The following is a 21756-nucleotide window of genomic DNA, read 5'->3' on the forward strand; positions in this document are numbered from 1 at the left end:
TCCCCAGGCGGCAGACGCATGCGCACAGTAGCATCAAACCGCTCGCTTCGTTTGCAACGAAATAAAACCATACCGAGATAGAAGTTACAGCGGCGAATTCGTTTGACTTGATTGATTTGCCGTTTTGTGATAGTCGGTGTATACCGGATGGTACCCATAATTGACAAATTTGCGTTTTTCCGTGCAGATTTTCTTGAACGTCGTACACGTCTTAATATGCATAATAAACATACTTTGTACGGCAAAAACTTACAGGTTGACAGGCAAATAGTTGTTTAACGCTACAAACGCATTGTATAACATACTCTCACCGTAATACACCGGAACCTCCCTGGATTCCGCCGCTATGGCGCAAGTGACACTAGGCGAAGAGTGCATTGCTAGGAATCAAATGGACTGAAACATTTCAAGGCAGTGGCGTATTTCCGCCGCTGCGTTGTTCACATTTTTGTTATGTTTTACTTTTTTTTTTTAATTTAGCATTTTTCATCAAATTTCGGCCTATCATGTCCTTTATTAAAGAAAATAGTTTTTAAAATGCTATAATTTTTGGGGGGGTGCTTGGGTTAAATTGTGCTTGAGCACCCCCAAGCACCGGTGTGGTTACGCCCATACTCCGAAGGAAGTCTGGTGATGTATTGTGTTTTGAATGACTACAATTGACATATCTTGTGTCACCTTGTTTTCAGGCGTGGCCTTTGTATTTTTTTGTTTCACCCTGTCAGCTTCACAAAATGAACCATCAGCACTCAATACGGTTTGAAGGTTTGGAGTCGCTTAGAAATGTCCTTATTTTTGAAGAAAGAGCACTGCTTGTTTCAATTAATATATTGTACAAGTATTTAGAAACACTGTCCGTACATTGTTTACGTGATAAATGACTATTTTAGCTGAAAGTGTCTGTTTTTAATGTAATATCTGTGGAGGCCCATTTCCAGCAACCAGCACAGCGGTGTTCTGACAGTAGATAGTGTTTGCTAATTGCATTGGAAGGCTAATGGATGATAAGAAAACCCTGGTGCAAAGATGCTACCACAGTTGAAAGCAGATTAGCTGGTTAGACTTTTCTTTGAGCTAGTCGAATATCTGGAACATCACATTTGTGGGTGTGATTGGACTTCAGAAGGGCCAGAAAAACCGAACTCAACATTCTATTCTTGGAAAAAAAAGAAAACACCTGGTATATTTTCATTTTGCAAAACTGGAATGTATCTTGAGAAACGGAGCAATGAGTACAGAGACTTAATCAAATCATCAGAAGTGTTACAAACACCTCACAGTCCTTGTTGTAAGCAAAACATAAATGAAGGAACCAAAACAAGGATCGTCAACACACCTGTTTTCAACACTTTCAGTGCGGTTCTACATTACTTATTAATACATCTCTCTTTCGAAACCTTCATGCTGCACTGATTTGGAAGTTTTAAGGTTCTGTCCATCCATCCATTATCTGCACCGCGTATCCTCAGTAGGGTTGCGGGGGTGCTGGAGCCCATACTAGCTGTCCTCGGGCATGTTTTCTTTTATTGATGTTCACTGTTTTGTGTACTGTTTCCCAGAGCCAAATATATTGCACCCTGGCCTTCCTGGAAGGGGGATTACCACTTGGGAGGCCCCTTCTCATGGCTTCTTATCTTCCTCGTGCTAAGATTTTAGAGATTTCCTTGCTCGCAAGTTGGTTTAAGATCAGGCGATGGTGTAATTGTAACCTGTGCAGTCCTTTAAGACATTTTGTTGAAGTATAAAGCGGCCCTGGCCTCTGCAAAATCAGCCTACCTTTCGAAAGTGATTGCGTCACAAAAGAACAATCCCAAGGTCCTTTTCGACACTGTAGCATCGCTAACAAGGCAACAGACTATCCCAGATAGCTCCACCCATTCTGCCCACGACATAATGGTCTTCTTTACTAAGAAGATCCAAAGCATACAGGAAGAAATTGCTAAAGACAGTATTAATTCAACACATACTAAAGCACTCAAATCTCTAGATGCACGACATGGTGGCTGTCTAGGTATTTTGTCCCGTTTTAGTGAACTGTCACTCGAAAATCTTAAACAGATGGTGAATACGGCCAAACCGACGACTTGCCAGTTCGACCCACTTCCAGGTTCACTTATTAAAGGTCTCTTTGGCGTTCTTGCACCTTCAGTTCTAAATATTTTAAACATATCACTCTCCTCAGGTGTAGTTCCAGCTGCTTTTAAGTCCGCCGTCATTAAACCCACATTGAAACGACCCAACCTAGATCCAGAAAACTTATGTAATTATAGACCTGTGTCAAACCTACTGTTTCTTTCTAAAATACTTGAAAAAGTAGTGGCACAGCAGCTGAATGATTTAATGTCCGAGAACAATCTCTTTGAATCAATGCAATCAGGATTCAGGGCTAACCACTCTACTGAGACAGCTCTGATTAAGGTAACCAATGATCTCCTACGGGCAATGGACTCGGGCGCATCATCACTTTTGCTGCTGCTGGACCTTAGTGCTGCATTTGACACAGTGGACCATATTATCTTGCTAGAACGGTTGGAAAAATGGATTGGTCTCTCAGGAAGCGTCCTATTATGGTTCAGATCCTACCTCTCAGATAGGACACACTGCGTTAAATATGGCGAATTGACATCTGAGCCATTTAGTGTTACTTGTGGTGTTCCGCAGGGTTCAGTGCTTGGCCCCCTTCTCTTCAGCATTTATATGCTTCCACTAGGTGATATTATTCGCAAGTATAATATCAGTTTCCATTGCTACGCAGATGACACTCAACTCTATCTCCCGATGGAGAAATCTGCCACACTAAACTGTGGAACTTTGGAGGCCTGCCTCACTGAGATAAAAGAGTGGATGTCACTCAATTTCCTGCGTCTTAACCCTGAAAAGACTGAAATGTTAGTTATTGGTCCATCTAAGTCCCGTGACTTATTCTCTAAAACCGCAGTGAACTTGGACAATTGCCACATCACACAGAGTGACTCACTTAAAAATTTAGGTGTCATTTTTGACCCTGATCTGTCCTTTCAAACACATGTGAAGAAAATTACTAGAACCGCTTTCTTCCATCTCCGTAACATTGCTAAAATTCGTCCTATACTTTCTCAGTCGGATGCGGAAATCATAATTCATGCGTTTGTTACCTCCCGTCTCGACTACTGTAATGCACTACTTTCCGGTCTTCCGATGACCAGACTCAAGAGTCTTCAGCTGGTACAAAATGCTGCAGCGAGGCTTTTAACAAGAACAAAAAAGTACGATCACATCACCCCAATTTTGGCTAACCTGCATTGGCTCCCTGTTAGCCTAAGATGCGATTTTAAGGTTCTCCTACTACTATACAAAATCATACATGGACTTTCCCACTCATATCTTTCAGATCTGATCTCCCCCTATGTCCCGGCCCAAAGCCTTCGTTCCGAGAGCGCCGGTCTCCTGGTGATCCCAAGAGCCAAGAAGTGTTCCGCTGGTTCGAGAGCGTTCTCTATCCGGGCACCGGTGTTGTGGAATGCTCTTCCCCCTGAGATCCGATCTGCAACCTCGGTGGAAATGTTTAAATCTAGGCTTAAAACTCACTTCTACTCTATAGCATACGAGTAACCTAAACTTCTTATATGTAATAACTTTTGAAGCCCTTAGAGACTAATTGTGATTAAGGGCTATACAAATAAAAATGACTTGACTTGACTTTGTGATTAAGGGCTATACAAATAAATGTGACTTTACTTGACTGGTCCTACACCCACTCTTTTTGCCAGCAAAGTTTTTTGATGCAGTTTGAATAAACGTTACCCCTAGTGGGGTTAGACCACATTCCTTGTGTCTCGGGTTTGGGTCTGTCCTACATACCTTGTGACAATCTCCCTACTGATTAGCAGCTAAGAATCATGATCAGCCTAACACAGGAGTCTCAAACCTTTCAAGCTGAGAGATACGTTTTGTTACAAATTAGCACAACCTGCTTGGTATGCATTTCTTGCATAACAACTTATCATGTTATTACTGTTTTAACAATGTTATTTATTGGAAGTAAGGTTATACTGTCAACCACTAAAAATCATTTGACCTGAAAATCACAATGACCCAGCATTGGTTGGCTATTTTCAGAAAACGTCCACAGGCACCAAGTTGAAGATCCCTGACCTAACACCACAGAAGATTGTTCCATTTTAAATAGCTGATTCGAGCTCACAAACTGAGAAAAAAATAAGTTTATTGGCATTGCAATGAAATATGCTACTCTATATTTGTCAACATGATATGACAGGCAAGTGTCTGCATGCTCTTTGCCAATTCAGAACAATTAAGCAATGTTGCATTATCACATTTAAGTTTAGCATGAAAATACTACTCTCTGTTAACATTCTATCTAAAGCTAGAAGTTTATTCAAAAAGCAATGCAGTTAAATTAAATAGCTATTGTGATAAGACTTTGTTTTTATTTTTGTGTTATTTTTGCAAGCAAGCATAGTTTTTATGGTTTGAACAAATTTATTGACACTAAAAACAGAAAACAATCATGAAAATCTCAACAGCAATTAAGCACATTCACAATATTATATTCCAATATTACGTTTTTAACAGCAAACACAAAGTGAGGTTTGAACAAACCTTCTCGAAAATCAAACATATTCACAATTTCATTATATAACATCTTAGTGTTAGTGTAAATAGATCCGTCCAGGCCAAAGTCGATTGTCCTCGGTCTGAACAAATCCACCGACACCAACAGCAGCAAAACACAGCCATCAAGCATATTCACAATTTTTTTATATTTGACAATATGACGTGACGATATGACGTTTTAACATTTTTTCCTGACATTTTCAACATCAATTAAACAATTTCAGAGTTATTTTCTTTTAACAGTAGTTAACCAGCGTGTAAAAGGCAATACTATTGTGCAAGGGCATAGCTCTGCCATCCCACTTTTCCCTGGTATTAGAGATTCTTTAGATCTACCAGAAAGATGCAAATCAATTGATTAAAGACTAAGTTGTCAGTGTAAATATGGTCACGAGTGCCAATTTTTGTTTGTGTTCGTTTGAGTATAGATGAAATGTAATTGATAGGCAGCCAATCCAGTGTCTTCTGCCTCTTGTCCAATGTCACCAGGGATTGGCTGTACCTCGTCTAAAATGGATAAAAAGACCACCTGGTATTTGACTTGGCTATATTGCTGCTTTTGCTCAGTGATAAAAATGAGTGGACTTTGTGTGGCTTCTAATGATTCTATTATAATGAGTGTCATACTTAAAATGTCATTTATTTCTATTTTCATAGTCGTATCCATTGTAAATTCATCATGCCATTGTAACTGTTCAAATAGATGGCCTTTGACCAGTGACTCCGGAGATAAAAGGTATTTTATTTTTGTGTGCCTTATAACTAGCATTGTATGTTATCGGACTTTTAAAATGTCACCAGTAATGGCTGTGCTCTCTCAGCTGACCTTTCTATTTAAGACATGAGAAAGTCACTATCAGTGGGGTGATATGGTAATCATCCAAATTGCAATGATCTGTTTTTAAATGGCTGAAGAATACATTATCTAGATAATGTAGAAAATGGCTGACTTTATTATAGTGGTGTTGGTAATTTCCCTCTAACTTTTCAAAATCATATTTACACTGATATTTGTGTTGATGTGTTATTATATTAACCTATAAGTGTAGCTTTTTTTTTAGCTTTGACTTGTTTTCTAAAAGAACCCAATTTAAGTAATCTAAAGAGCGATGTACGCACCCACTTGCCACGGAATGTCACAATTTAACATAATAAAATTGTGAAGATCTTAAAATTACAGCATGTTTTGCTCATGAAATCCAAGGACAATAACGTTGACTAAAGCTCTTCAGGTCTTCTACCCTTTGTTCTGGTATTTATTCTATATAAAGTTCTCTGGCTGTATACTCCACAGAAACAGAGACCTGGATTTAGCTTCAAGTGAAAACCAAGACAGAATCTTCAGCCGACTTCCTCGTTCCTTTATCACTGAAGAGATTCTGGAAGCCCTAAGGAAAGCAGATCGGAAGGGCCGGGGTGTGGTGCTGGGTTTCTCCAACGCCTGCTGCAAGTGGGGCTGCAGCAAAAGTGAGATCAGTTTTCTTTGCTGAAAACTGCATAAAATAAATATAAGTCTTATTGTCTATAAGCAAATTAATAAATGCATTGGTAAATGGCTGACTTTATTATAGTGGTGTTGGCAATTTCCCTTTAACTTTTCAAAATCATATTTACACTGATATTTGTGTTGATGTGGAACCCAGAACCCAACTTAAGTAATCTAAAGAGCGATGTATGCACCCACTTGCCATGGAATGTCACAATTTAACATAATAAAATTCAATAGGGCGCTCGCTATCTGTACTGTGTGAAGATTTTAAAATTACAGCATGTTTTGCCCATGAAATCCAAGGACAATAAAGTTGACTAAAGCTCTTCAGGTCTTCTGCCCTTTGTTCTGGTATTTATTCTTCATAAAGGTCTCTGGCTGTATCTCCCGTTCAGATCTTCTATTCTCTCTGAAAATTTTGCATATGTAATCTACATGTTCCCCTTGCAGAGATTCAGACTGCTTTATAAACCTCACTTGGGTCACTCACACAGCCAAAGCTATTACAGCGGCGGACAGACACCACATCGCTTCCCAACCCACTTTTCCCTTGTTGCTCTTGCTTTTATTTTCTTGGAATACCATGTGGAAAGTAATACTTCTAACTTTGAGTCTGCTGGCAAACGAAGTTGAGCCGATGGACAGCCCCATCTATGGTGTCAAGCTTTGTGGTCGTGAGTTCATACGAGCAGTCATCTTTACTTGCGGCGGCTCGCGATGGAGGCGATCACTTAGAAGTTCAGGTGACTAACCTTGTTTTGTCAGTTTCACTTTGTTTCCTTTGATGTGTAAAATGACCTCTTTTCCAAATTTAGTGACATGACACTTACAGATTTTATTTTTAAAAACTCAACACTCCTTTTCCTACAGCAGAAGACCTATTTAACTCCCAAGAAGATTCCTCTGAAGAATTGAGCCACAATCCGGTGATGGAGACTATACTCCACAGAAACAGAGACCTGGATTTAGCTTCAAGTGAAAACCAAGACAGAATCTTCAGCCGACTTCCTCGTTCCTTTATCACTGAAGAGATACTGGAAGCCCTAAGGAAAGCAGATCGCAAGGGCCGGGATGTGGTGCTGGGTCTCTCCAATGCCTGCTGCAGGTGGGGCTGCAGCAAAAGTGAGATCAGTTCTCTTTGCTGAAAACTGCATAAAATAAATACATAAAGTCTTATTGTCTACAAGCAAATTAATAAATGCATCGGTAATTTTTTTGTAAACATTTGATTTACTATGGGTGACTAATTCTGGTCACTTTATGTGTCAAATAAATGTTTAATGCCTTTGTTCAATATTGTATTCAAAGCAGTGAATAAATATCTGTTATCAGCTGGTTTGACATTTTCAATGTAGTCCATATACCATACGATGTAGCCAAGGACCATTTAACTATTAATTGTGACGTATTGTTTACAGAACTAGAATTTTGAGTAAATCTAAAAAAGTAATGATGTTGCTTCATTATGTATCAGTGAAAATGTTTTTGACATAAAACGTTGTCTTGCAAAAAATGTTAGACTTTCCACAATGTAGTTTTTGCAATGTTAAAAATTTGACACATAATCAATAGCATACATTTTGCTGCTGAAAGTAATTGATGCAGAAATCAAATGGATTATTTTGAAACATGTTTGTTTTCAACAACTGTATTTAATTTGTAATACTTTTATTTATCTAACTTTTTTAACGCTCATAGGCACTTTAGGACGGATGCATAATTACTAAGCACTAAAACATCTTTTTCAGTTATCAGGCTTATCTTCCACTGAATGGGGCGCAACTGTAAAGTGGTTATCGCGTCTGCAGCACAGTCCTTTGGTCATGGGTTCAAATCCAGCTACCAGCCTTCCTGTGCAGTTTGCATGTTCTCCCCGTGCTTGTGTTGGTTTCCTCCCGGCACTCCGGTTTCCTCACACATTCCAAAAACATACACGTCAGGTTTATTGAACCTGTCCAAATTGTCCTTCAGAGTGGAAGAGCGAGTGAGTTGCCTGTCCGTGTGTGCCCTGCGACTGGCTGGCAACCAGTTCAGGGTGTCCCCTGCCCACTGCCCGAAGATAACTGGGATGGGCTCCAGCACCCCCTGCGTCCTAAAGTGGGAATATGCAGTGCAGATGATGGGTGGAATTGAATGGTGGATTTTAAAAAACAATAACAGATTTTTTTTTTTAATGCCCAGCATTTTTTTGTGTGCCAACATTTACATTTTATTGTTTGCACACAAAAACACACACACAATAATTAATTTCCTTCCAGCCTTTTAATGTTAAGTAATTGTTTAAGAGCAGGCCACTTTATGAAAATTATTTTAATCTTCATCAAATCTTTTTAGCATACCTCTTCCAAAAATTAGACGGACAACTATTCATGTATAAAGCCACACCAGACAAAAAACGGATTCAAAACGGCCAAACTACTTCCGCGTATGAGACGTACTCCTTGCTTCTTCGAAAGTGCAGAAAAGAAACGGGTCGCTCAGTTTCCGGTAAGACATATGAAAACATGTATGGGTATTTAGCGTTGACAAGTTATACAATATTATATTGTATTCAATATTATACCAATGTATAACAGTATGTATTATGTTGGAAAGCTAAATCTTCCTTTGTCATGAAAATTCTACTCATGAAGGTTTGTTTGTTTAATTTACGATTAAAGCTATCAAATCTGACGGCACAAAGATAACATTCGTAAACGTGATTCTTATTTCAACTATTCCGAATTATCTGTGCCCACTGGAATTGTGCGATTGAATTCGTCATTTTTTTTGGTTTGGTTTGAACAATTTTATTGACACTATTAACGGCAAATAAACAATGTGAGGTTTGAACATTTTTTCTCGACAATCTTAACAGCAATTAAGTAAGGACAGTTGCGCTCAATGTGTACATTTAATATTGCGTCAACTATATAGTTTCGAGCCAGTGATGGGGTGATTCTTTGGAACAACATTTTGGTGACATGATTTTTGGAGGAAATATGTATCATGTTTTTATGATTTTATCACAATACTATTACAATACTAATATTTAACACTAAGAAACACATAATGATCACGCTCAGGAATTGATACAATTATAATTACAGCTTGTTTTCTTAAACTGTGCATCTGGCTCTGTTTTACACGCTGTTTGGGTCATTTACACGTGTTCCAGAGATACTTAAATATTATTCAATAATTACCTTAAAAAATAAAAAGGATGTCCCTTTAGCTATGATATGATGTTTTATTCTTGCAACTGTTCTTAACCAAATACTCCGTTACAGTTATTGTCTGTATTGTCAAAAAATATGATTTAAAAAAAGAAAAAAAAAAGAAAAGCCAGAATAACAGAAAACATTAAAAACAAAAGCATGTTTAAAAACTTGCTCACTTGTGCACTAAAAACACTTTCACATCAAGCATCATAGAATTATGAACACACATCAGCTGTTCACTTAATCAGTCGGTTGTACAGCCACGGCTTTCTGTACTTTTCTGTTTTTTTTTTGTTTTTTTCAGGAGAGCTCTACGTTTTTCAATTTCCCTTTTCAGTCTCTGTTTATTTTTTCTATTTTGACATAACATACCATTATATTCCCATCTTTTTAAAATGAGATAATAAGCCTGTACAGCTGAGATCACAAAACTGCTATATTCTGATGGTGAAGGTATTGTTGGGTTATTTAGGGGCAAAGGTATCTATGCCCGGGCCTTTTGCCTTGTTTTGCATCTCTCTTGCCCTTCATTTTTTTCCTCTGGGCACGCTTTTCGTACTCTGTATAGTCAAAAAGTATTTTACTCTTTCCGTTATTCCTGTCTGTGTGCTATTTCTCTCTCCGTTTTTACCAGGTACTGTGCTCTCGGTTCTGGGTCCACATCATGCTTTGACCTGGACCGACACTGCATCTAAGTGCTGGTGCCATTTTCTAACAAACATGGAATAATTTTACCAACTGGTCTTATTTTTAATAAGGTTTTGTTCATAAACACACCCATCTATAAGATATGAAGTTAATAATAAGTATACAATATTATTACGACTATTCCCCAACCTATTTCCCCCCGTCAGGTTCCCAACCCATCCTGTGGGGTTCCGCCCTTTTAGGTCTATGAACCCAACAGGGTGGAATTTATTTTAGCTAATCTAGCTGTAGCTCTTCAGCTGACCAACATTTAGATAGCTAACCTTCAAAAGAATAACAGAACATTTAATAAAATCTGATGTGTTTTAAAAAAAATTGTACTCAATAAACAGTTCCCATAATTTGCCATTGGAGGGTAGAACTTTAAGAGTGCCTTATAAAAGTCTACCACATGTAAACAGTTGAACTCTCGTCAAAATCAAATGGTTTTACTTCCTGTAAATGGCTTTTATGGAATTTTAGTCTTTTTTGGGGACAATTTTGCACATTCTGGAAAATGACTACTGGGACATGTAGAATTCGAACCAAATAGCAAGTAAAACATAAATTCATAAAAACATTTAATTGCATAATGCAATTGAATTTAATGTTGTTTATCAATTCATTAAAGAAAAAAAATGATTTAAAGATTTTATGCCCTACACCTCTGGAGAAAGTTGATTACATTGCACTGCGGACACAATAAATCTAAAATACAAAATTATATTTGAAAATCTTTTTATTTAGGGTTAAATGACTGCAAACACTTAAGGTGAATAATTAGTAAAGTACTTTTTATATACATTGTGCAGATTTTATAGAAAATACACCTACAGTACTTCTTTGTTACCAATTATTAAAACGCATCATTTCTAAAACACACCTAATCATGTCATTATCATGGTGTTCCTTATGTTATTACTAGGTTGCTATTAAAAAAGCGGCTACAACAGGTAAAGTCAACAAAGATAAATCTTCCTCTTAAAGGGAGGGGTAAAGACTAAAAAGACAGTTATTATTAAGAATGTATTATGAATGTAAAGACACTGATGATGTTAATGCTTTTCATTGCCTGTTAAAAAAACGATTCCACAAAAATAAAACACTTTCCTTAATCATTTCCATTGTTTTCAGGTGTCAGAGAAAACCACAATGACCCATCAATGGTAAACCTTTTGCCAGAACTGCTCGGCGGTTATCCAGGTGTTCCACGGGGTTTTTCATGTGCCCGCAGGCACTATGCTTGTGATCCTTTCTCTATACTGTATAACAAAACTAGTGCAGCCTAACATGCAAAGCGTAAGCACATCCAACAACGGTCTCTAAAAGACACCTGAGAAGGTAATGGACATCTGGTTGGAGTAACTGTTTTTTGTTTTTTTTTGTGGCAAAAACAACGCAAAGTATCAGTGAGTAAAATCCACGTCACTTTACACAAATTTAAAACAAATATTATTTTAATTTACTCTCATTGTTTGTCTATCTATTTACAGGAAGAAGTGGGCTTTATCCAATGTAATGGGTGCTGGATGGGTTATCTCCATGTTAATAATCAACTTGACAGTTTATTTTGCTGTTGCAGGTACACTCTTATGCATCTTTGGTTTGAACAATTTTCCAGTCATGATTTATAGATTTTTTTAAATTAGTATTGAAGGAATGTGTAACGTTCTAGTGGCTGCAGAAAAATATATTAAGCTCCCTGCATTTCTGTTGCACCTTTACTGTAGGTGTTCTTAGAGATTCTTACAAACTAAACAATAAATAATTGTAATCTTTATATTATTTGACCAATTTGACTACGAGTTTTACGGGCGTGGTGGCTCACTGATAATCCTGCTTACTTCACGATTTTGGGGTCTTGGGTTCAGTAACAGCTACTTTCCTACTGTGTGGAGTTTGCATGTTCTCTCCGTGCCTGGGGTGGTTATCCCTGGGCACTCCGGGTTCCTCCAACATTCCAAAAACATACCTGACAGGTTTATTTGCAATTCCCAAATTTTCTTTAGGTATTAGTTTGCAAGGAAATGGTTGTTTCTCTCTGTGCCCTAATTGTAAAAGAAAGTTCAAAATATGGTAGGTAAAACAATAAATGATCCTTAAAATGACCTGAATTCTACCTACAGAATCATTTTAGCTATCGTTTAACATTATTTCTTAATTCAAATAATAAATTATTTTATTTCCTTCACTAAAGGTGGTTAGCTGTGACTCACGTTGTGTTATCAATGTTGTATGCCTTTACCTGCATTAATGAAGTAATAGTTTCATTAGTATTAACTTAAATATAAAATAAAAGGCAAACTCAAAATAGAAGAGCTTTATGCTTATGCATGATCCACATTATATTCATATTCCCCCAATTTTGCCGTTAACCCATTCCATAAGCACCCGTATGAAAGTAATTTCCTCGAAGTGGGAAACCATACATTTGTTTATTTATCTGCATTGCGGTGCACGTGTAGTTTCCTTCGTTCAGGATATTTTCATGCCGCAAAGCACTGTGGAGTTGTAGTACAGAGTCGAATGACACACGTTACCTCCTGTTTACTCGCTAAAAGCCTCATATGTATTGGTTGATTTCTTTGGGAAATTTTCAATATATTTTCTTTCCCCACTGCAAAAATGCCACAGTTGTATCCATCAATATGTATTGTAAGTCCATGCTTCTGGCAAGCCACGGAGGAGCACAACCTGTAAACAAGATAGGCAGCAATGGAGCACACATTTTGAATAAAGAGGAAACAAGCACTGATTCCACTTTGTGAAATGAGTGAAATCATCTTTTATATATTTCAAAGTTTAAATGCAGTATCGACATCCATTTGTATAATGACATCGCCCGTGCTTGTTTCCAATCAGATTATTCACAAACAGCATGTATATGAGGTTGTTAGTTTTTTACGACCCATGTAAACAATGCATTCAGTTTGCTCGATAATTCAGAATTCTGATCCTAGTCAAACTATTTTGTGCATGTAAACGTATTTAATAATAGCATGTAGTGAGATACATCAATCTAAGAGGAATGCCGCCTTCCGATTGCCAAGATACAGAAGCCAGTTCTTCAATTGGTTTTAGTGCAGTGACCTTTAGTGATAATTTTATTCCATGAAGTACTTATTTTTTAGTGGAACCACAAAATCGTGAGTGAATACTGTTTTATTACAATTGCCTTCATAGCACATTCCACCTGCATACATCTTGTGATTTGCACATAGAGCCATGTGGCAGTATTGATTTTATGGTTCCTTTTGATACAAACATGCTGTAAGAAAAGTGTGCAGTCTGTTCTTTTCTTGTTCTTACATTACAATGGGTCACTTATTTTAAAATACAATCTTTATTCCTTCAGATGTATTTCCTCCTCTAAAGTCCCCTTCAAAACCCAAGTGTTACATTCCATGTCATGGCATCTGCGGGGTTGATATTCAATGTTCTTGGAAGCACGATGTTGATCCTGAAGTCCCCACTAACTATAGTCTGCACTGGGAATCAGCGCATGGCATGTAAGAACCACATTATTTTGCTTAGGGAATGATGGAGGTGGGAGAAGCCAAAAAATGTACACTGGTCTAAAGAGTTACTAACATCCATTCATCCAACCATCTACTTTCGGCACCGTTTATGCTCACTAAGGTCGCGGGGGTACTGGAGCCCATCTTAAGCATCTTAGGGCGGTGGGCAGGGGACAATCTGAACTAGTTGCCAGCCAGTCACAGGGCAGTTACTAACATAGTAAATAAAACAATAGCTTTTTAAAGTTTGTAGTTTACTAAAACACTTTTTTGGGGGGTAGCAGGATTATTTTTCCCAAGAGTTAAGGAAAGACTGAATGAGTAAGGGCAGTTGGATGGTTAGCGCTAGGCCCAGAGTGCAGAGAAATATTACTTTTTTTTAGAAGGCTGAAAAAAACTCCTTCGGTATTCTATAAATGTCAATAAAACATTTGTACGGAATGTAAACGAAACTTATCTCTGACTAACTGGATTAGATTGATGAATGGATTCGATCTCGATTCACTGGAGTATAATTTGGTTTGATAGTTTTTCTTTCAAAATGCATTAAATGTACTCAAATGTAATCATCTCATTCATTCATGAGGAATGGATGGACTAATTAAAATACTTTCACGATTATCTTTTCAATAATTAAAATGATTGATTGAATGTTTTCAACAACTTTAAAATAACAGTGGACAGTGATTTTTTTTAGAGAATATCAAGATGCACACATGGTACTCTTGAAATTACCGTAATTATCTCAGAAAAAAAATGGTTTAAAATAATTTAATAATAAATTCCTGACTTGATCAATCAATATGGGATTAGGAAAGGAAAATCAATTCAACATTGAATAATTGATTAGTTTCACCTGGCCCTATTGTTGTTTTTTTAGAATAAGAATTGTTTTCGTGAACATTGTTTACAGCGAGATTAAACGTGGCATAAACATGTAATAAAATCTTAAAAGATGACTAATGAGAAACAAAAATAGTTGTAGCATAAGAAATTTTTACAATGTAGCCTTTGTAGACTGTCTGTTGTAATTTTTGAAATGCTGCTAGTATTCTGACAAGTACAATTAATCTAATGTGTAACAATCTATGCAACAGTCTCTCATAACTACACACCTCCGTAAAGTGAACAAAACGAACTCTAGTAACCTGATCTGCTCTCGCTTCCTCTCCAGAGAGGGCCATGTAAATACAGGGAATGATCTGTTTGGAGTTATCGACCGCGAACATTACTCCATGAACAGTGACCTCCAGGTTTGGGTTAAAGCTGAGCACAAGCACAGTTCCGCCAAGTCCCAAATGGAGGGATTCAACACGGGAGACCTTAGTAAGCTCGGGAAAAAAAAAAAATCTGTGATGATGAAAACATTTGAAAAGTGTAAGTCATTAGTCTATTTGTAATCAATTGACACATTTTTGTCATTAGTGAAGCCATCACCTCCATCGATTTCATGGACTCAAGATCCTTTGGAAATATTCTGGAGTTCCACATGTGATGAGCCGCACCTCTCGATAGGTTCGTGTGAAGTCCGATATCGGACTGAAGGAGAGGAATACTGGCAAGAGGTAATTTTTCAACGCATGGCATTGCCTGAATCCTTTAGTATAGAGATGGGGTTCTCAACCTTTCTTTCCCTTGTTGAATACATTTCTACCAAGTACCTCTAATGGGCACAAAGCGTTTTAATTCAAGATATTTGTAAAAATTCCAATTGAGAGTCTTAAAAAATTATTCTAACTCATTCATTTTGTACCTTACTCATTCATCCATCTATTCACTTTTTGCACCGCTTATCTTCACTAGGGTTGCGTGGGTGTTTGAGCCCATTTCAGCTATCTTCAGGCAGTGGGCAGGGGACACCCTGAACTGGTTGCCAGCCAGTCGCAGGGCACACAGAGACAAATCACTCGCTCAATTACACCTAGGGACAAATTGGACCGGCCAATTAACCTGACATGCATGTTTTTGAAATGTGGGAGGAAACCCACGCAAGCATGGGGGGGAATCTGCTAACCCCGCACAGAGAGGCTGGTAGCTGGATTTGATCCCATTGTTGCGATCTGGGCTCTACTCCCGCCTGTATCTAACGTTGATCAAATGTAATCTGCAGTATGTGTTCAACTGAAAAACTCATGCCCAATCACTATTATTCACCGATGTTAAATTTGTGTATCAGCTTGGGAAATATTAATTTCATTCAGTGTAGCCCGGTACAAACGGGCATTTATTTTTCTTTCCGTGCGGCCTGCTACCAAACGAGCCAGGGCCCAGTAGTTACAAACCACTGGTCTAGAGCAGTGTTTACCAAAATTTTGACCCAGCCACACCTTTTTTTCACCAATAAATCTTGAGGCACACCGTCTGTCAAAGATATGTAAAAATTAATTTCTGGCACAGGTTTCATGTTTTTTTTTCAAAGCATAAAGTATCATGTTGCCTAAATTTACAGTGTTTTGGTTATCACTGTGGCTCAGGAGGTAACATAGGTTATTACTTTTGCTGTAATTTGGGATTTAGCTTCCTTTTTTAAACCAGTTTTTCTAAGTTTTACTATATTATCATCCTGTTTTTTGTCTGGAAATATAAAAAAGATATTACTTTTACGTAAGCAAAAATGATCTGGCTGTGCAAGCTAAAAATGTGTAATTGGTTTCTTAATGTTTTCAGTTTTTATTTAGTAAATCCGTGAGCCATGAACATAAGAAAATAATTAAAATCAGCAAACTTATGTGCAACAATATTAATTTATTTGTCATTTTTGGCAGTGCAATCTCACACAGCTTCCTCGTACAAAATAAGTTATGTACCATAATATATTTCCTTGTACTACCCCATTAAAAGATAATTATTAAATAAAAAGAAAAAAGTCGTAATCTGTTGCCAATGACAAATATTAGTTACTAAGCTGATCAATGGAAGAAAACCAATACAGAACAACGGCATGCTTTTTTGCAAAGATAAAATTGAGACAAGTCCTGCCGCACAATAGACAAGGTCTCACGGCACACTGGTTGTAAAACACTGGTCAGGTTTTTTATAACATTACAAAGTTATAGCTGCACCAACCTAAAACTGTGGTTCATTTGATATTGGCTACCAGACAATAAAAAAAAAGACTAACTGAAATTTCTCTTTATCTTGCCTGCTATGCATAATATCCATGATAATAATTCATCTCATTTTGACTGACTGATGTGATGGCTGACAATAAGGTGCTCTTAAGTGGCAAAGTCAGCGAACTATCCATAAAGATAATTTTCAGGGTTTGGGCCTATCTTGCCATCTGCTAGAACGTTGCAATTATGCCATATATATGACAATGTAGACGTGCACAACTAATTTCATTCAGCAATGATAAAGAATAATTATGTTTTTTTCACCCTCGGACAGATAAGTAGAGTCTGTGGTAAGCAAATAAATGATGGAAAATGGTGAGATATATTGCGTTGTTGTAACACCTTTGCTTTTTCTAAGACTTCATAATCCTGCTATGAATTAATTCCCTCACTCAATATGTTTTACTTTTCATGCAGGATGAAATTGAAGCACAAGTCAGCTACGAAATCAGTGATTTGGTTGAGGCTGGTGTTGTATATGAATTTCAAGTGCGCTGCTCCTGTGCAACAGGCTTAAGCAGTGACTGGAGTGCCACCATTAAACTAAGCTCTGAACAAGGTAAGAGGCATTTAACTTTGATGTATTCAGAAATGAGCACTAAAAAGGTTTGCATACTAATATTTGGGGAGCGTTTTTTTTCCAGCTCCCACTGGACAAATAGATGTATGGAAGGATTGTGGTACACCTGCCACTAATATTGATTGTACTATGACCTGGAAGGTACATAACGCAACATTTTTATTTATGTATAAAGAAATAAGGATCTGTATTTCAATGCGGTCATGTAAAAAAAAAAATTCTTTATTTTTTTGGGGTTGTTCATTATCTAAATTGTCCCACAATTGTTTATGAAGGAGGGGAGAGAAAGGAAGGTGGTGGATAAAGGAAGGGAGGTAGGGGAGGGAGGTAATGAAGTAATGAAGGGACAAACAGGAGGATTGGGAAAGAGCGAGGAAGGAATGGAAGGCAGGAAGGGATGGAAGGGAGTAAGGAAGAGGATAGGAATAAACGGGAGCAAGGAATAGGAGAGAGCGAGCGAGGGAGGGAGGGTGTTTAGAGAGGAGGACGAGAGTACGTTGTGCGGACAATAAATCTTGTGCGCCATCAACAATCATGCTTACGAAAAAGTGAAATTTATAGAAAAGTTTTTTGCAAACTTTCGCTGAAGCCACCCCCAATACATGCTCTCGAGTCCTCTCGTGAAAGACGATTGTGTCCCATGCCAACTGAAACATTTTGCACATTTTCTTTATGATAAGTTTAATCGTTTTCTTTCATATTGGACACTTGCAAAGGTGATTGCATAGGATGCATTTTTCTTATTTTAACAATTATTGCTCAATGTTGTTCGTTATTTGCATTATTATGCACAGTTTACATCATTGCCACTGTCGGACAATAATGTTGCTGTTCTTTGATCCACACCCTTTAAGGTGGACCTGCTTCTTGTAACTTGGGAGATTTAATGAAAATGAACGGCTCAGGCGAGGGTTTTTAGAATAGATTGAAATATCATGTTGGAGGTTTGGGTCCTCTCTTGTTCTTCTTTCAAGATCAAAAAATTGTCTTGATTTTGATTGTGTACTATTTATAACCTTACACTCTCCTACCCATATCACAAACAAAGGCAAGATGCTTACAAAACCTATATAACACCCGTTTCAACCTACCCCCTTTACAACTCCTTCATAATAAAGGCTTATTGACATTTGATTTTTAAATAAAATTAAGAAGAACTATGTGACCCCATGTAAAATTTTACAAGCTGACTGAATAAATAGGGAAATCAAATCTCCTGTGTATCTGGAAGGGGGCGGAAAGAGAAAATCTGTTTTAGATCTTACCTCTCTTTGTGAAACTGTTATAGGTATTCTTCTTTCTCTGGTATGAATTACTCGTGTTTCGTGAAACGAACACCTCTCGTTTTGGGTTTAACATACTCTCACTTAACCTCCTTTGTAAAAAGGCCACCTGGTTTTATTACTTTAAAGCGCTTTATTCGCATTTGTGTGCATTTTTAAAGTGCTTCTACATGAATATACGTAATTGACATAAAATTGCTTATTAATTCTTTACCCATTCCTTTGTTGCCCATCAGAAACTTCGACTTTCTCAGGCCCATGGCCATATTTTGGGCTATGAAGTAATGTTGTACTCAGATCAAGACAAGCCTGTACTAATGAATATCTCCATTGCTGAGCCAAGGGGCTTGTTGGTGTGTGACAAATTCCTGTGCTATCTTAATGCCTCCCTAAAGAGTGTGTCATCAGCCAGTATATCAGCCTACAATAACCATGGTGCTACACAGCGATCAAACCTTAAAATATCAACATCAGGTATGTTTTTTATATTGTTGTAAAGTTTCAAACCCATCGATGTAGAGCAGTTGTGAAGTTTGAAAAAATACATTTATTAGCTTAGGAAAATACAGTTTGCAACTACAGAGAAGTTTTATTTTTGTGTTTGTGTTGAAACATATTGCTGGAAAATGTAAAAATGCAGTAAAAGGTGATATTATGTCACTGTTTTTTTTTCCCTCGGTGTGGCAGTGGTAAACATATGTAGGTGCTGAATAATAAAACTCATTATTTTATTTGGACTTTATTTTAAACTTGCCCATTGATTCTATTGCAATACTGTAACTAATCCCTTGTTGTGATGCAGTAATAACAGGTGATGTGAGAAACGAGCATGCCATCCATGTCAGCATGAATATGGCAAACCTAACCGTTTCATGGAATCCCCCCACTCAGCTCCCTGATACCGAGTCTTTTAAGGAATATGTTGTGGAATACAAACAAGCTGGAAGACCTTTGGGGAAAGGATTTGACTGGATCAGAGTGGATAAAAGCTGTTTTACTGTTACGTTTTTAGGTTAGTTTCATTTGGATATTGTTGCAGTCATTTTATCCGTTCGAGTATTGCATTTGGGATTGTGCACTTAAAAGGTATACACTTGACTGATTCCTAAACTTTTTTTAAGGTCATTTTGAAAAATACAAACCCTACCAAGTCTCACTGTTCACCGTTGCAAGCAACAAAGAAAGCTGCCATATTTCTTCTGTTATTGGATATTCTCATCATGGAAGTAGGTTTCCAAACGTTCAATTCTCTCATCAGATTGCAATTAACATTTTCTTTTTGCTCTTTTCAGTTCCGGCAAAAGTGCGTTCATTCAAAGTCACTTCGATTGCGGCGACACATGCCATTCTGTTTTGGGAGCCCGCACTGCTGACTTTGCAGAATGGACTAGTCCGCTATTACGAAATAGGTGTAAATGGACAAATGGGTAAAGATTTTTTTTTTTACACTTTTTATTTATTAAAAAAAAAAAAAACATTTAAGTGTTCCAGGGCTTCATAATCAAAAGATGTGCGTGTACAAATATAGCAATTAGAAAATCAGTCTTTTACATAGAATGAGTTTTTATCATTTCTAAATCGGTGTATGTAATATATGAAATCAGTCACCAAATTCTGATGAATCAATTTTCTCTGCAACAGTGTACAACGTGAGCGCTTTTCCTCAGGATAAAAATAAGACGTTAAAACTGCCAAACCTCAGTCCACATCAAGAGTATGAAGTGTGGATCAAGGCAGTGACTGAAGCTGGGCCCGGAGCCAATGCCACTGTCAATTTCATGACAAAGCAACTCAAATCAGAGGGTAACTCTTATCCATATGCATTGTTTCATAAAACTTGATGAATGTATGTTGCAGCTTTTTCATGACACACCTTTCTTTATTTGTAACTTGCAGGACATCTATTTGCAATCTTGTTCCTTTTATGTTTCCTGGCCATAATATGCTGTCTTTTTGTTTTTTTAAGGTAAGATAGTATATGCATACTTGTGGGTTTGACTTTTTTTACACTAGTAATAAAATATGCATGTTTTTCAGTTTTCGTAAAGGATGTTGCTGGATAAATGGGGAGGTACCAAATCCCTACAAAAGTACCCTATTCAAAATGATGAAGTACCAGGTGGGTTTCATTCTTATCAGAAAAGCTGTTAGGTGTCAACATTTTACCAACAGAAAATGTAGTCATTTTTGTGGGATATCTCTGTAGGTGAACGAACCTTTGTCTTGGATTTGTGTCTCCATGAACGAACCCCCTCCCACCGTTTCCATATTAGAGGTAGTGGAGAACCAGGACACTTTATGCGAAGAAAACGGGGCCCTTGAAGATCAAACAAGACCAGAAGCTTCCTTCAAAGGACATAGTGGAAGGATGCGTAGACATGGCACAGATGAGGACAGCGAAATGGTTGACTCTAAGGACAAAAACGACATGAGTTGGTTGGCAGAACAGGAGAATAATGACACTTCATCAGAAGAGCAAGAAACATCTGGATATGAACAACACTTTATGCCAACTCAAGAGGAAATACTGGAGGCTTGATATTTATAGCAATACAAGCAATTGTCATTTTAAGAATTTTAGTGTCGACATGAATTTAGACTGAAAACTGAAACCCAACATTTCATCCTCTTTAATACACAATTAGAAAACAAGCTACACTCTTTGCGGCACAAAATGTTTCTATCAACTAATATGTAGTATACATTTTTTTCTTTTTTAATTCAATCAAATATGAACAAATAAAATAAAAGCTTGCAGTATTAGTATAACCATGACAGAACGGAGGCTTTGTTTAAGACTAAAATACTTTGCTTGACAGGCTAGGCAAGAGGTTTTGTTTATTTATTGATATTTTACTGTACATTGTGCATCTGATGTTCCCTGATATAATTCATATGATTCCTGGACAAAATCATTTTTGGTATATTCCTATACCTGTAAATCATAAGTTGACTCCATATTTTATATGTTTTCATTATTTACAATTGTACGCCATATAATGATTTTTGTATGTGATTTTTGATAAATACACTCCTATGTATGATGGGCAACACTGAATTTACTACAACTAGGGAAAGAATGGGGGACATTCCAGAATGAAGTTGTGTTGTTTATTTGGTATGTAAAATAAACTTGTTTACACATACTGTCTTTGTTTTTATTCTACATACTCTGTCTTGCTGTAGGTAAATAGGTTCTGTGTTGTTTATGTAAGTTTTTTTTATCGCTTTACAAGGAGAATTGTAATTGTTAATGAGGAGAACAA

General features: G+C 37.2%; 2 protein-coding genes across 8 annotated transcripts; both read left to right on the forward strand.

Annotated features, from left to right (window-relative positions):
- Positions 1 to 6107: 6107 nt before the first annotated feature.
- rln3a (relaxin 3a) lies at positions 6108 to 7318 on the forward strand. Of its 2 annotated transcripts, none has more exons than XM_088332657.1 (2): positions 6108 to 6849; positions 6977 to 7318. In XM_088332657.1, exons 1-2 carry the CDS (start codon positions 6690 to 6692, stop codon positions 7249 to 7251), a joined length of 435 nt encoding a protein of 144 aa, XP_088188783.1. In that variant the 5' UTR covers positions 6108 to 6689; the 3' UTR covers positions 7252 to 7318. The 2 variants fall into 2 exon arrangements, with proteins under 2 accessions (XP_088188783.1, XP_088188793.1); XM_088332667.1 differs by having other exon boundaries at positions 6980 to 7318.
- A 1126-nt stretch (positions 7319 to 8444) lies between these two features.
- il12rb2l (interleukin 12 receptor, beta 2a, like) lies at positions 8445 to 21636 on the forward strand. Of its 6 annotated transcripts, none has more exons than XM_088332599.1 (16): positions 8445 to 8593; positions 11128 to 11402; positions 11487 to 11575; positions 13349 to 13502; positions 14686 to 14837; positions 14937 to 15076; positions 17045 to 17186; positions 17272 to 17348; positions 18727 to 18964; positions 19293 to 19502; positions 19612 to 19716; positions 19783 to 19917; positions 20132 to 20293; positions 20387 to 20456; positions 20528 to 20609; positions 20697 to 21636. In XM_088332599.1, the coding sequence occupies exons 3-16, from the start codon at positions 11512 to 11514 to the stop codon at positions 21027 to 21029; spliced, it is 2064 nt and encodes a 687-aa protein (XP_088188725.1). In that variant the 5' UTR covers positions 8445 to 8593; positions 11128 to 11402; positions 11487 to 11511; the 3' UTR covers positions 21030 to 21636. The 6 variants fall into 6 exon arrangements, with proteins under 6 accessions (XP_088188725.1, XP_088188759.1, XP_088188768.1 ...); XM_088332633.1 differs by having other exon boundaries at positions 18886 to 18964; XM_088332642.1 differs by having other exon boundaries at positions 20764 to 20906.
- Positions 21637 to 21756: the final 120 nt, after the last annotated feature.

This window comes from Urocampus carinirostris, chromosome 1, assembly GCF_059441175.1.
Source record: "Urocampus carinirostris isolate Australia breed hairy pipefish chromosome 1, RoL_Ucar_1.0, whole genome shotgun sequence".
NCBI lineage: Eukaryota > Metazoa > Chordata > Actinopteri > Syngnathiformes > Syngnathidae > Urocampus > Urocampus carinirostris.